This window comes from Marmota flaviventris, chromosome 1 (assembly GCF_047511675.1).
Source record: "Marmota flaviventris isolate mMarFla1 chromosome 1, mMarFla1.hap1, whole genome shotgun sequence".
Lineage (NCBI taxonomy): Eukaryota > Metazoa > Chordata > Mammalia > Rodentia > Sciuridae > Marmota > Marmota flaviventris.
This window is the reverse complement of record NC_092498.1, coordinates 84,146,861-84,161,325: the sequence shown is the minus strand read 5'-3', so window position 1 is coordinate 84,161,325 and position 14,465 is coordinate 84,146,861. Positions and strand designations below refer to the sequence as shown.

At 43.6% G+C, this 14,465-nt stretch overlaps 1 protein-coding gene across 7 annotated transcripts in view; it reads left to right on the top strand.

Annotated features, from left to right (window-relative positions):
* Osbpl3 (oxysterol binding protein like 3) overlaps window positions 1-14,465 on the top strand; it is a 188,093-nt gene that overhangs the window by 105,047 nt on the left and 68,581 nt on the right. For all 7 annotated transcript variants that reach the window (XM_071613834.1, XM_071613823.1, XM_071613828.1 and 4 more), the window contains 3 exons: window positions 10,248-10,364; window positions 10,525-10,578; window positions 11,472-11,585. In XM_071613834.1, coding sequence (XP_071469935.1) covers window positions 10,248-10,364; window positions 10,525-10,578; window positions 11,472-11,585 — 285 coding nt within the window. The remainder of the gene's footprint in view (window positions 1-10,247; window positions 10,365-10,524; window positions 10,579-11,471; window positions 11,586-14,465) is intronic.

The following is a 14,465-nucleotide window of genomic DNA, read 5'->3' as shown; positions in this document are numbered from 1 at the left end:
ATCCACCTCTGGAGGAGGTAGCATTTTTAACTTAGGAATCTTAACGATTCATTAACAGTTAGACAAGCAAGACACTTTAATTTTGAGGAATGGCTTTCTGGCTAAAATACATGTGAGCATAAATTTTTGTGGTTTTATGTAATAAGAAGTGTAGCTTCCCATCACTTAATGATATGCTGTCTCCAATTATTGTCTGGATGTAATTAAGTGACTTTGAATAATTGGCAATAATTGCTATGAAGAAATCTCATTCAATGTTGCTATCTTTCTGGAAAAAAAAAATTCTCTACATTGAAAGCTGAATTGTTTTTTCTTTTTTCTTTTTTTTGTCAAAGAAATCCCTTTCATAGCTCCAGATTCTGGGAGACCTCTGTGGATTTCACACCTCTGGAATGTACCTTTAACTCCATTCACAGTGAAAGGCAATCAGATAGGAGGTGCATAGATCTGTCAGGATCCTTAGAGAAATAGCTCAGTTGCTAATGTAGGAAAGAATTCTTGTTACAGAAAAAGTATTGGGCTTGACGGCAATGTGGAATCGAGCCACTGAGGACTTCTCTCCGTGTCCATTCCCGCCCTGTGAGACCATTTGTGTTTTTTTTGTTTTTTTTTTTTAATTTTTTATTGTTGGTTGTTCAAAACATTACATAGTTCTTGATATATCATATTTCACACTTTGATTCAAGTGGGTTATGAACTCCCATTTTTACCCCATATACAGATTGCAGAATCACATCAGTTACACATCCATTGATTTACATATAGCCATACTAGTGTCTGTTGTGTTCTGCTGCCTTTCCTATCCTCTACTATCCCCCCTTCCCTCCCCTCCCCTCCCCTCTTCTCTCTCTACCCCCTCTACTGTCATTCATTTCTCCCCCTTGTATTATTTTTCCCTTTCCCCTCACTTCCTCTTGTATGTACTTTTGTATAACCCTGAGGGTCTCCTTCCATTTCCATGCAATTTCCCTTCTCTCTCCCTTTCCCTCCCACCTCTCATCCCTGTTTAATGTTAATCTTCTTCTCCTGCTCTTCGTCCCTACTCTGATCTTAGTTACTCTCCTTATATCAAAGAAGACATTTGGCATTTGTTTTTTAGGGATTGGCTAGCTTCACTTAGCATAATCTGCTCTAATGCCATCCATTTCCCAGCAAATTCTATGATTTTGTCATTTTTTAATGCAGAGTAATACTCCATTGTGTATAAATGACACATTTTTTTTATCCATTCGTCTATTGAAGGGCATCTAGGTTGGTTCCACAGTCTTGCTATTGTGAACTGTGCTGCTATGAACATCGATGTAGCAGTGTCCCTGTAGCATGCTCTTTTTAGGTCTTTAGGGAATAGACCGAGAAGGGGAATAGCTGGGTCAAATGGTGGCTCCATTCCCAGCTTTCCAAGAAATCTCCATACTGCTTTCCAAATTGGCTGCACCAATTTGCAGTCCCACCAGCAATGTACAAGTGTACCCTTTTCCCCACATCCTCGCCAGCACTTGTTGTTGTTTGACTTCCTAATGGCTGCCAATCTTACTGGAGTGAGATGGTATCTTAGGGTGGTTTTGATTTGCATTTCTCTGACTGCTAGAGATGGTGAGCATTTTTTCATGTACTTGTTGATTGACTGTATGTCCTCCTCTGAGAAGTGTCTGTTCAGGTCCTTGGCCCATTTGTTGATTGGGTTATTTGTTCTCTTATTGTCTAATTTTTTGAGTTCTTTGTATACTCTGGATATTAGGGCTGTATCTGAAGTGTGAGGAGTAAAGATTTGTTCCCAGGATGTAGGCTCCCTATTTATCTCTCTTATTGTTTCTTTTGCTGAGAAAAAACTTTTTAGTTTGAGTAAGTCCCATTTGTTGATTCTAGTTATTAACTTTTGTGCTATGGGTGTCCTATTGAGGAATTTGGAGCCCGACCCCACCGAATATAGATCGTAGCCAACTTTTTCTTCTATCAGACGGCGTGTCTCTGATTTGATATCAAGCTCCTTGATCCATTTTGAATTAACTTTTGTGCATGGCGAGAGAAAGGGATTCAGTTTCATTTTGTTGCATATGGATTTCCAGTTTTCCCAGCACCATTTGTTGAAGATGCTATCCTTCCTCCATTGCATGCTTTTAGCCCCTTTATCAAATATAAGATAGTTGTAGTTTTGTGGATTGGTTTCTGTGTCCTCTATTCTGTACCATTGGTCCACCCGCCTCTTTTGGTACCAGTACCATGCTGTTTTTGTTACTATTGCTCTGTAGTATAGTTTGAAGTCTGGTATCGCTATACTGCCTGATTCACATTTCCTGCTTAGCATTGTTTTTGCTATTCTGGGTCTTTTATTTTTCCATATGAATTTCATGATTGCTTTCTCTATTTCTACAAGAAATGCCGTTGGGATTTTGATTGGCATTGCATTGAACCTGTATAGAACTTTTGGTAATATCGCCATTTTGATGATGTTAGTTCTGCCTATCCATGAACAGGGTATATTTTTCCATCTTCTAAGATCTTCTTCTATTTCTCTCGTTAGGGTTCTGTAGTTTTCATTGTATAAGTCTTTCACCTCTTTTGTTAGGTTGATTCCCAAGTATTTTATTTTTTTTGAAGATATTTTGAATGGAGTGGTTGTCCTCATTTCCATTTCAGAGGATTTGTCGTTGATATACAGGAATGCCTTTGATTTATGCGTGTTGATTTTATATCCTGCCACTTTGCTGAATTCATTTATTAGCTCTAATAGTTTCTTTGTACTGTCTTTTGGGTCTGCTAGGTATAGAATCATATCATCTGCAAATAGTGATAATTTAAGTTCTTCTTTTCCTATTTTTATGCCTTTAATTTCTTTCGTCTGTCTAATTGCTCTGGCCAGTGTTTCGAGAACTATGTTGAACAGAAGTGGAGAGAGAGGGCATCCCTGTCTTGTTCCAGATTTTAGAGGGAATGCCTTCAGTTTTTCTCCATTCAGAATGATGCTAGCCTGAGGCTTAGCATAGATTGCTTTTACAATATTGAGGTATGTTCCTGTTATCCCTAGTTTTTCTAGAGTTTTGAACATAAAGGGATGCTGTACTTTGTCAAATGCTTTTTCCGCATCTATCGAGATGATCATATGGTTCTTATTTTTAAGTCTATTGATGTGGTGAATAACATTTATTGATTTCCGTATATTGAACCAGCCTTGCATCCCAGGGATGAATCCTACTTGATCATGGTGTACAATCTTTTTGATATGTTTTTGTATCCGATTCGCCAGAATTTTGTTGAGGATTTTTGCATCTAGGTTTATTAGAGATATTGGTCTGTAGTTTTCTTTCTTTGAAGTGTCATTGTCTGGTTTAGGTATCAGGGTGATGTTGGCCTCATAGAATGAATTTGGAAGTTCTCCCTCTTTTTCTATTTCCTGAAGTAGCTTGAAAAGTATTGGTATTAGTTCTTCTTTAAAGGTTTTGTAAAATTCTGCTGTATACCCATCTGGTCCTGGGCTTTTCTTAGTTGGTAGTCTTTTTATGGTTTCTTCTATTTCCTCAATTGATATTGGTCTCTTTAGGTTTTCTATATCCTCTTGACTCAATCTGGGCAGATCATATGACTTAAAAAATTTATCTATGCCTTCACTATCTTCTAATTTATTGGAGTATAAGGATTCAAAATAGTTTTTGATTATCTTCTGTATTTCTGAAGTGTCTGTTGCCTTTTTCATCCCGTATGCTAGTAATTTGAGTTCTCTCTCTTCTTCTCTTTGCTAGCATGGCTAAGGGTCTGTCGATTTTGTTTATTTTTTCAAAGAACCAACTTTTAGTTTTGTCAATTTTTTCAATTGTTTCTTTTGTTTCGATTTCATTAATTTCAGCTCTGATTTTAATTATTTCTTGCCTTCTACTTCTTTTGCTGTTGTTTTGCTCTTCTTTTTCAAGGATTTTGAGATGAAGTATGAGATCATTTATTTGTTGGTTTTTTCTTTTTTTAAGGAATGAACTCCAAGCAATGAATTTTCCTCTTAGAACTGCTTTCAATGTGTCCCATAGGTTCCGATATGTTGTGTCTGTGTTTTCAGTAATCTCTAAGAATTTTTTAATTTCCTCCTTGATGTCTTCTATAACCCATTGATCATTCAGTAACCTATTGTTCATTCTCCAAGTGATGTATGCTTTTTCCTTCCTTCTTTTATCGTTGATTTTCAGTTTCATTCCATTATGATCAGATAAGATGCATGGTATTATCTCTACTCCTTTATATTGTCTAAGAGTTGCCCTGTGACATAATATATGATCTATTTTTGAGAAGGATCCATGTGCTGCTGAGAAAAAAGTGTAACTGCTTGATGTTGGGTGGTATACTCTATATATGTCAATTAAGTCTAGGTTATTAATTGTGTTATTGAGTTCTATAGTTTCCTTATTCAACTTTTGTTTGGAAGATCTGTCCAGTGGCGAGAGAGGTGTGTTGAAGTCTCCCATGATTATGGTATGGTGGTCTATTAGACTCTTGAACTTGAGAAGAGTTTGACGAACATAGCTGCACCGTTGTTTGGGGCATAAATATTTATGATTGTTATGTCTTGTTGGTGTATGGTTCCCTTAAGCAGTATGTAGTGTCCCTCTTTATCCCTTTTGATTAACTTTGGCTTGAAATCTATTTTATTTGATATGAGTATGGACACTCCTGCTTGTTTCCGAAGTCCATATGAGTGATATGATTTTTCCCAACCTTTCACCTTCAGCCTATGTATGTCTTTTCCTATCAAATGCGTCTCCTGTAGGCAGCATATTGTTGGGTCTTGTTTTGTGATCCATTCTACTAGCCTGTGTCTCTTAATTGGTGAGTTTAAGCCATTAACATTTAGGGTTATTATTGAGATATGGGTTGTTCTTCCAGCCATATTTGTTTATTTCTGTTACTAAACATAGTTTGTTTTCCTCTTTGATTATTTTCCCCCCCTTTACTGTCCTACCTCCCACTGTTGGTTTTCATTGTTATTTTCCATCTCCTCTTCCTGTAATGTTTTGGCGAGGATGTTTTGAAGAGATGGTTTTCTAGCTGCGAATTCTTTAAACTTTTGTTTATCGTGGAAGGTTTTAATTTCATCTTCCATCCTGAAGCTTAATTTCGCTGGATACACAATTCTTGGTTGGAACCCATTTTCTTTCAGTGTTTGAAATATGTTATTCCAGGATCTTCTAGCTTTCAGAGTCTGTGTTGAAAGATCAGCTGTTATCCTGATTGGCTTACCCCTAAATGTAATCTGTTTCCTTTCTCTTGTAGCTTTTAAAATTCTCTCCTTATTCTGTATGTTGGGCATCTTCATTATAATGTGTCTAGGTGTGGATCTCTTATGATTTTGCACATTCGGCGTCCTGTAGGCTTCTAGGATTTGGGATTCTGTCTCATTCTTCAAGTCTGGGAAGTTTTCTCGTATTATTTCATTGAATAGACTACTCATTCCTTTGGTTTGGAGCTCTGTACCTTCCTGTATCCCAATGACTCTTAAGTTTGGTCTCTTGATGTTATCCCATATTTCTTGGATGTTCTGCTCATGGTTTCTTAACAGTCTTGCTGAGCTGTCTATGTTCTTTTCCAGTTGCAATACTTTGTCTTCATTGTCTGCTGTTCTAAGTGTTCTACTCTGCTGGTAGTATTCTCCATTGAGTTTTTAAGTTGGTTTATTGCTTCCTGCATTTCTAGGATTTCTGTTTGTTTGTTTTTTATAACCTCTATCTCCCTGTATAGTTGATCCTTTGCTTCCTGGATTTGTTTGCGTAATTCATTGTCGAGGTGATCTTTCATTGTCTGATTTTGCTGTCTAATGTCTTCCTTGATACTCCAGATCATCTGAAGCATGTATATCCTGAATTCTTTATCTGACATTCCATCTGCTGCAGCTGTTACCTCTTCTAAAGTTGCATTGACCTGCATTGCTTGTGGTCCTTTCTTTCCTTGTCTTTTCATACTGTTTGCATATCTTTCCTGCAGGCGCGGGCGGCGGCTCTGCTCTCTCCTTATTCCAATTGGGGTGTCGTGGCTACCACGCCGGCAGGTCACTGGGCCTGTTCTGGGCGCTGGCGGCGGCTCTGTTCTGCCCCTACTCCAATTGGGGTGACGAGTGTACCACGCCGGCAGGCCACCGGGCCTGATCCGCCGGTCGGTTGCAGGTTTGCCTACCCTGCAGGCGCGGGCGGCGGCTCTACTCTGCCCCTACTCCAAATGGGGTGACGTGTCTGTCGTACCGGCAGGCCACTGGGCCTGTCCCGCTGGTCGGTTGCAGATCTGCCCACCTTTCGGGCACGGGTGGTGGCTCTGCTCTGCCCCTACTCCAATTGGGGTGTCGTGACTACCCCGCCTGCAGGTCGCTGGGCCTGTTCCTGGCACGGGCGGCGACTCTGCTCTGCCCCTACTCCAATTAGGGCGGTGTGTGTACCACGCCGGCAGGCTCCTGGGCCTGATCCGCCGGTCTGTCGCAGGTCTGCCTACCTTGGAGGCGCAGGCGGCGGATCTGCCCTGCCCCTCCTACCACGCCTGCGGACCCCTGGGCCTGATCTGCAGGTTGGTCACAGGTCTGCTCACCCTGCGGGCACAGGTGGCGGTTCCGCTCCGCCCCCACTCCAATTGGGGTCACGTGGCCACCACCCCAGCAGGGCCTGATCCGGGCGTGGGAGAAGGATCTGCTCTGCCCCTACTCCAGTTGGGGTGACGTGTGTACCACACTGGCAGGCCACTGGGCCTGACCCGCCAGGCTGTCACAGGTCTGTTTACCTTGCAAGCGCAGGCGGCGGCTCTGCCCTGCCCCTCCTACCACGCCCAAGTACCACTGGGTCGCAGGTCTGCCCACCTTGCGGGTGCGGGTGGCGGCTCCGCTCCGCCCCCTCTCCAATTGGGGTCACGCGGTCACCACGCTGGCGAGCCGCTGGGCCTGCTCCGGGCGCTGGCGGCGGCCCGGCTCCTCCCCTCTGGCTCGACGACAAATTGAGGAGACTCGGGTGTCTGTGCCTCACCCCCCCTACCAGGAAACCAACTGTTTCTGTCGCTGCTGGTATTGATGAAGTTCTCTCCTCCGCCGCTTTCTGATGACATCAGATCTCTGCCATGTTGGTATCCTATGCGAATGGCAGCCTTTCGTTCCCCTTGCCGGGCAACCAAAGCAACGGGTGAGTCCTGACCGGCCCTCAGCAGGACCCGGACCGAGAAGCAGTTTCCATGGGCTCCTAGCCCTGGGCCAGGGCAGTTCCGGGAGCCGGAACTCGGCCGCTCCGTGCTCGGTGTAAGCTCCTATAAGGGTAGGCTCCAAGAAGCAGTCCCCGCGGGCTCAGTTCCGGGAGCCGGAATTCGGCCGCTTAGTGCTTGGTGTATGCTCTGATAGGAGCAGGGTCCAAGAAGCAGCCTCTGCAGGCTCCCCCGCCATGGGCCAGGGCGGTTCCGGGAGCCGGAACTCGGCCGCTCCGCACTCGGTGTTCGCTCCGATAAGATCAGGTTCTAAGAAGCACCCAGGCACTGAACCCTAGCAATCTGTCTGCCAGCCGCAGGTGAATGGCAGCCTGAAATTACCTGTTCTATGGCTGAATGAGCTGCGGTCAGTCGAAAACAGGGATGGTGACGTCAGCTCTCCAACATGGTGGCTGCTGGCCTCCTCTGTGGTCTGACCGGTGTGGAGAACCGAGATGGACCGCTTCCTTCCCCCGTCTCAAACCCAGAATTCAGCCCTGAGTACGGTGCTTGCACGGCTGGCAGAAACTGCAGCGCTGTATCCCTGCGTCGCTATCTCCTCGTTTCCCAGCGCGCGCTGCAGACTCTAGCCGCGGGGCGATTTGCTGAATAAGCAGTGTTACCCTCCGTGCGACAAACCTCTCGCGTTTGAGTCCCCGTAGCCGATCCTCGTGCGATGGAAATTCTTCCTCCAGGTTCCGGAGCACCCCACTATTGCTGGAAATTCCTAACAAGATAGCCTTTAGCCGTCCTGACTTGTCATACTCCCACACAGTGAAGCAGCTCACGGGGGCAATGCACTCCCCTCGCCGCCATCTTCCCTCTCTCAATTGAGTTTTTAAGTTGGTTTATTGCTTCCTGCATTTCTAGGATTTCTGTTTGTTTGTTTTTTATAACCTCTATCTCCCTGTATAGTTGATCCTTTGCTTCCTGGATTTGTTTGTGTAATTCATTGTCGAAGTGATCTTTCATTGTCTGATTTTGCTGTCTAATGTCTTCCTTGATACTCCAGATCATCTGAAGCATGTATATCCTGAATTCTTTATCTGACATTCCATCTGCTGCAGCTGTTACCTCTTCTAAAGTTGAGTTGACCTGCATTGCTTGTGGTCCTTTCTTTCCTTGTCTTTTCATACTGCTTGCATTTCTTTCTGCTTGGTGAAACTGTTGTGTTTTTGAAAAATTTTTCCCCCTATATATTTATATTGCTCTTGTATAGTTGAAAAGTCTCCCTTGCAGGGTCGGGCGGCGGTCTGCCTACCTTGCAGGCGCAGGCAGCGGCTCTGCTCTGCCCCTCCTCCAATTGGTGTGAGGTGTCTACCACGCCCGCGGACCCCTGGGCCTGTTCTGGCGATCGGTCGCAGGTCTGCCTACCTTGCAGGCGCGGGCGGCGGCTCTGCTCTGCCCTTACTCCACTTGGGGTGTCGTGACTACCACGCCGGCAGGTCACTGGGCCTGTTCTGGACGCGGGCGGCGGCTCTGCTCTGCCCCTACTCCAATTGGGGTGACGTGTGTATCACGCCGGCAGGCCACTGGGCCTGATCCGCCGGTCGGTCGCAGGTCTGCCTACCCTGCAGGCGCGGGCGGCGGCTCTGCTCTGCCCCCCCCTCTAATTGGTGTGACTTGTCTACCACACCCGCAGACCGCTGGGCCTGTTCCGGGCGCGGGCTAAGGCTCTGCTCTGCTACTACTCCAAATGGGGTGACGTGTCTGTCGCACCGGCAGGCCACTGGGCCTGTCCCGCTGGTCGGTCGCAGGTCTGCCCACCTTTCGGGCACGGGTGACGGCTCTGCTCTGCCCCTACTCCAATTGGGGTGTCGTGACTACCACGCCGGCAGGTCGCTGGGCCTGTTCCTGGCACGGGCGGAGGCTCTGCTTTGCCCCTACTCCAATTGGGGTGACGTGTGTACCACGCCGGCAGGCCGCTGGGCCTGATCCGCCGGTCTGTCGCAGGTCTGCCTACCTTGCAGGCTTACTGTCTCTCTCCAGGCACCTCTGGCCTCTGCCTGGAGCCTGGAGCTTGGACTCAGAGCAAGGAAGTCAATGTGAAATCTTGGCCAGGTAGGAAAAGATTTGTAACTGATCTGGAAGGTAGTTACTGAAGTGTGTGTAAATTCAAGTTGAACTCTTCAGAGTACATTTCATATACACTATATCCCAATAAAAAGCATACATAATACTTGTAAAAGTAACTCTCAGTAACTGTGTTATTGCTGATTTTGGTTTATCTTATAACTTAGCAATGATTTATGAATTCTAAAATAAATTTTCAGAATTTTTAGTGTTTTTGAAATTAAAATTTGTTTTCAATTAGTTGAAATTATGTAAATAACCATAATGGAAGATTAATTGCAACAACTGTTTGTATCTCTTCAAAACTACAAATGACTCAAAAAGAAAAAAAGTTAAGTTTTTGAAAATGAGAAAAAAATTTATTTCTGGAAAAATAGGGTGAAAACACCTGTTGCCAAATCATCTGTTTGATGCTTCAAGATTTTCATTACTTAAATACTCAATTTTGAAGACAATTAATTGTCAACTAAATTATTATTTCAGTCAAATTGTCATGCTTACTAACTTGCATCCAGTCTCATACTTTTTGGCCATGTCTTAAGTCAACCCTAACACACACACACACACACACACACACACACACACACATCCTTCCCATCCTGATGCCTGTAGCTTTTGGTTAACATTTAGACTGGAGTCTAGTGAGTGAACAGTAATTGTGTGCTGATGTCAAGGTGAACAAAAATAGAACTTGCAGTAAAATCTTTCCCTTTAGCTGTGGTTGTCAAGGTTCAAACACAAAAAGAGAAAGGAACATTCCCTTCTAAAAGAGAACTTTAAAAAAAATCAAATTCAATGCCACTGAATGATAGCATTAAATCTTTAAAGTCCAAGGACTGTATGGAAATTAAATTTGAATTTCTTTTTCCCAACAAACACAGCCAGGCTCATCTTTGATGGATTTTCTGATTGTATGAAATGCTTTTTTATGTTATTATTATTTTTTTAAAGATAGATATTTAACATGGACTCTTTTGTTGGAACAGGACAGCTGGGAAGTGGTGGAAGGACTGAGGGGGGAGATGAATTACACCCAGGAGCCGCCTGTTCAGAAAGGATTTTTGCTGAAAAAGAGGAAGTGGCCCTTAAAAGGCTGGCACAAGGTAAGACATCGGCCTTGGCCTCTCCTTTACATGTGCCCACCATACCCCACTCAGCACCCTGTTCTGGGGCACTTAAACATTTGATTTGAAGTTGAAATCTGAGAGCAGGACGGGGATGCTTCAGTGGAACATCTCAATGAATTGTACTCTCTTCCCCCAGAGATTTTTCTACCTCGACAAAGGAATCTTGAAATATGCCAAGAGCCAAACAGATGTAAGTCTTCTCATTGGTTCAGCATGCCACTGAAGAATTCTGCAGGGGTATTCGTCGTCATCTCAGAAGTGAGAATGTGTACAGTTGAGGGTCACAGTGCCTTGAACTGGAAACCACAGAGGGCAGTAGTTTCTCCAGGAGGAACAGAAGTGCCAGACCCCTGCTGTCTTGTCCCTGAGTTCTAGGTGGGCTCAGTCCCCCTGTCAAGTGGAGGTCAGGGATGCGTCTAAGACCCCACCATGTCGCCACGGGTCTGTTCTGGACTTAGCGGTTTTCAAGTGGGAAAGGACATCCTTGCAACTAATACGATTGGCATTCCCACTCTTTATAGTGACTGAGGGTCTTGGCAGAAAAGGCCCTGGCCAACAAGACGTTCCTCTTGGAGGTAACACTAGGCAGTCACCCTGTAAGGGCTCTAAATGGCCAGTAGGCCTGCCCCTGGAGGGTTCTTCTCTCTGCCATTCCTCCCCTCCTAACCTCTCTTAGCCTCCTGTCCATCCTCTTCCTTTCAAGTCCCTTCTAAATGAACGTGGACACCAGACAGTAATTCAGCAGGAGCCAGTGCAGCAAACAGGTTCATTCCTTGTCCTGGGAGTCAAGCCATGGGGTTTGGTTCCTTGTTTCCTCCCATACCGGCTGTGTGAACTACTTGTCACTGAACCTCTCTGCACCTCAGTCTTCTCCTCTGTGAAGCATGGAGAGTGCCTCCTACCTCACAGACTGCAGAAGACAGTGTGTGTGCCGAACTCAGTGTTGGCTCACACAAGTGCTCCATCAGTGGTAGCGTCTGTGTTAGTGGAAGCGGAAGGTGAGGGGAGGGGTGGGGAGATTGGGGAAAGTGACTATAACTTATAACACCGTGATTCTCAAGTGACCCTTTTCATGGTCTGTAGATAGAAAGAGAAAAGCTGCATGGCTGTATTGATGTGGGGCTCTCGGTGATGTCTGTAAAGAAGTCATCCAAGTGCATCGATCTTGACACAGAGGAGCACATCTACCATCTGAAGGTGAGGCTGCTTTCCAGGTGCTTTCTCCCATGTGCAGAGCCCTTTTGGGGGTTTGTTTTTGTTGTTGTAGTTTTGATACAGGGTCTTGCCGTGTTGCCTAGGCTACCTTGAACTTCTGGACTTAAGTAATCCTCCTGCCTCAGCCTCCCAAGTAGCTAGAACCATAGGTGTGCGCCACTGCCCCCAGCAAGGTTGTACAGAGCCCCTTTATACTGAGGAGAGATTGTCAGTCACTATATAGTCAGTGATGCCTTTTGGATATTCAGCCAATATGCAGATATTCATCACCAAAGTGTTCCTAATGGACCCTGTTGATATTATGATGGGACCGTTCTCCATTGTGTAGAACATTGCTTGAAGGGTTAGCATTCTTCTTATCTCATCCTTCAAATACCACTCCTCCTCTCTAGTGATTGTTCAGTGATCGATAACAAAAAAAATCATGTTTCCATATCACCTCTCCACCTGCAGCACCATCTTTAATAAAGAACCATTTACCATAGGTTAAAATATGTTCCCTGAAATACAATATTTAATCTGTGGAGCCCTATCTTACAACTTCAGCTAATTTTATAGGGATCCCATTTAAATTCTCATACTATAGAGAAATATCAGAAATGTTTTCTCTTCAAGTGTGAGTCTCAATCTGTTTACCTTCTTTTCTCTCCCCTACAAGTGGTATAGGAAGTTAAAGCATGAAGCTTGAGATCCAGAACTGGTTAGATCCTGACATGGCAGCTTACAAGCTGTTGAACTTTGGTCAATTATTTAATCTCTGAAAGTCTGTTTTCTTACCTAAAAAAAAAGTATTATAGTCTAAAGTGCTCCTCTTATAGGGCTACATATTAAAAACTGGCATAATGTCTGGCCCACAGTAAACTCAACAAGTTTAGTTACTGTTTTTTATTATTAGGTGGAAACAGTATTAGAAATTGAGAAGATACTAGGACTTTTCTTACTTGGCCAACTTACTTTGGATTTGGGGCTGAACTTTAGGAAAATAAAAGTGCAAGATCATGAGCTCCAGGTCCTAATGTGTCCCTGTCACCTCCAGCATGTGCATGATGAGCAACATGGGCCTAACACATGCATGTGTTTGGCTGGGCAAGACCGTCAAGTGCACCCTGTCCCTTAGCCTCACCTGAATCTCTGCATTAGCTCACTGTAAAGCAGGGTTTCTCAACCTCAGCACTGTTGGCGCTGTGGGTGAGATGATTCTTTATTGTGGGACTGTCCTGGGCATCATAGGATGTTTAGCAGCATTCTTGCCTCTTGTTTAACCCACTGAATGCTGACGGTACCCTTCTAAGTGTGACAATCAAAAATGTCTCCAAATATTGCCAAGCGTCTCCGGGGGATGAAATCACTCCTGCTTGCAGATAACTAGTGTGAAGTGATGGGGGAACAACCTAGAATCTTGGGGGAAAAAAGTATAGGACAAATTTTAACCCCAACCCTACCCCAAGCCCCATTTCGTAGTCAGTTTCTAAAAGAACAGCTTGGGTTATTTTTCTTTTTTTTTTAAATTTTTATTGTTGGTTGTTCAAAACATTACATAGTTCTTGACAAATCATATTTCACACTTTGATTCAAGTGGGTTATGAACTCCCATTTTTATCCCGTATACAGATTGCAGCATCATTGGGTTATTTTTCCATGTACTTCTAGTTACTCTTTGTACTGTGTTTTGACATTGTCAGGAAATATTAGGTTCTTGTTTATATACTTTTCTAGTTAATAGAATAAAAATAATTATTAACTCCTAATTTTTAAAGAGTTCAAATGTCTTAGGATACATTGAATACTAATATCATGATAAATTAAATTTCTGTGTGATTCACTTTTGGATCTGTTTGGCTTATTCTTTCTTCTGAATATTAGCTGAGGCTGTGAGTGTTAGGGTGTAGTTACCTGAGGGTTCCAGTTCATGGCTTCAATGTCAGGTCCTCCAGTCCCACCCTCTCATTTTATAGACGAGGGGTCTGGGCAACAGAGAGGTCACAGGACTGTCCTTCCATAGTCCTGGAATTACTGGAGGGGCTGGAACAGAACCATGGTCATCTTTTTAATATAGTACTTGCAGTGCTGTTATTCTTCTACCTTGTTTAACCAATAAAAGATGAGTCACAATGAGCACTTTGGCATTAAGGGCCTCTGAGAGTACATCACTGCAAGTATGACAAAAGACTCTCACAAAATTTCTCTTAACCACATCTGGGAAATGAAGTGCATTTCAGGAACATAAGATAGAGGAGACACCTAGCTGATGTCCATGTTGCTTCTTTCTGTAAACGGCACATGGGAGCCTTGGGTCCTGTAGGTGCCGCTCCTCATCCACACAGAAGCCAACCAGACAGTTTCTCGATGGATGATGCCTCCGATGTTTATTTGCACACCCTGTTCTCAGCTGTAGCATTGGGAAAGATTTTCACAGGATTGACTGAATTTTTCATCTTGGAAGTTAACCAACCAGACATCCTTGTGGGTTATTTGAATTTGCAGCTTCATGAGTATTTATGCTCTAATATGCAGGTATTTATCATTTTTCACCTTGAAAATATTAATATACTCTCTCACACACAAATATTGACTTTTAAGAAATATCTATGGTACATAGGTGCTTTCTCTTTTCTTTCTAGCATTTTTATGAACATTTGAAATATTTTCTAATACAAATTATGAAATATATTCTTCCCAGGAATTAGAAATTGATAGTCACTCATCTGTGGAGAGAATGACTAAATGTGTACACAATAATGATGATTATGCTTCATAACACTTTATCAGATACTTTTCTTTATCTGAGAGTGGGAAAAACATTCTTTTAAGTAATTTTCACATTCATTAACATAACTTCTCAGCAACATCCTCTTTGTCAGA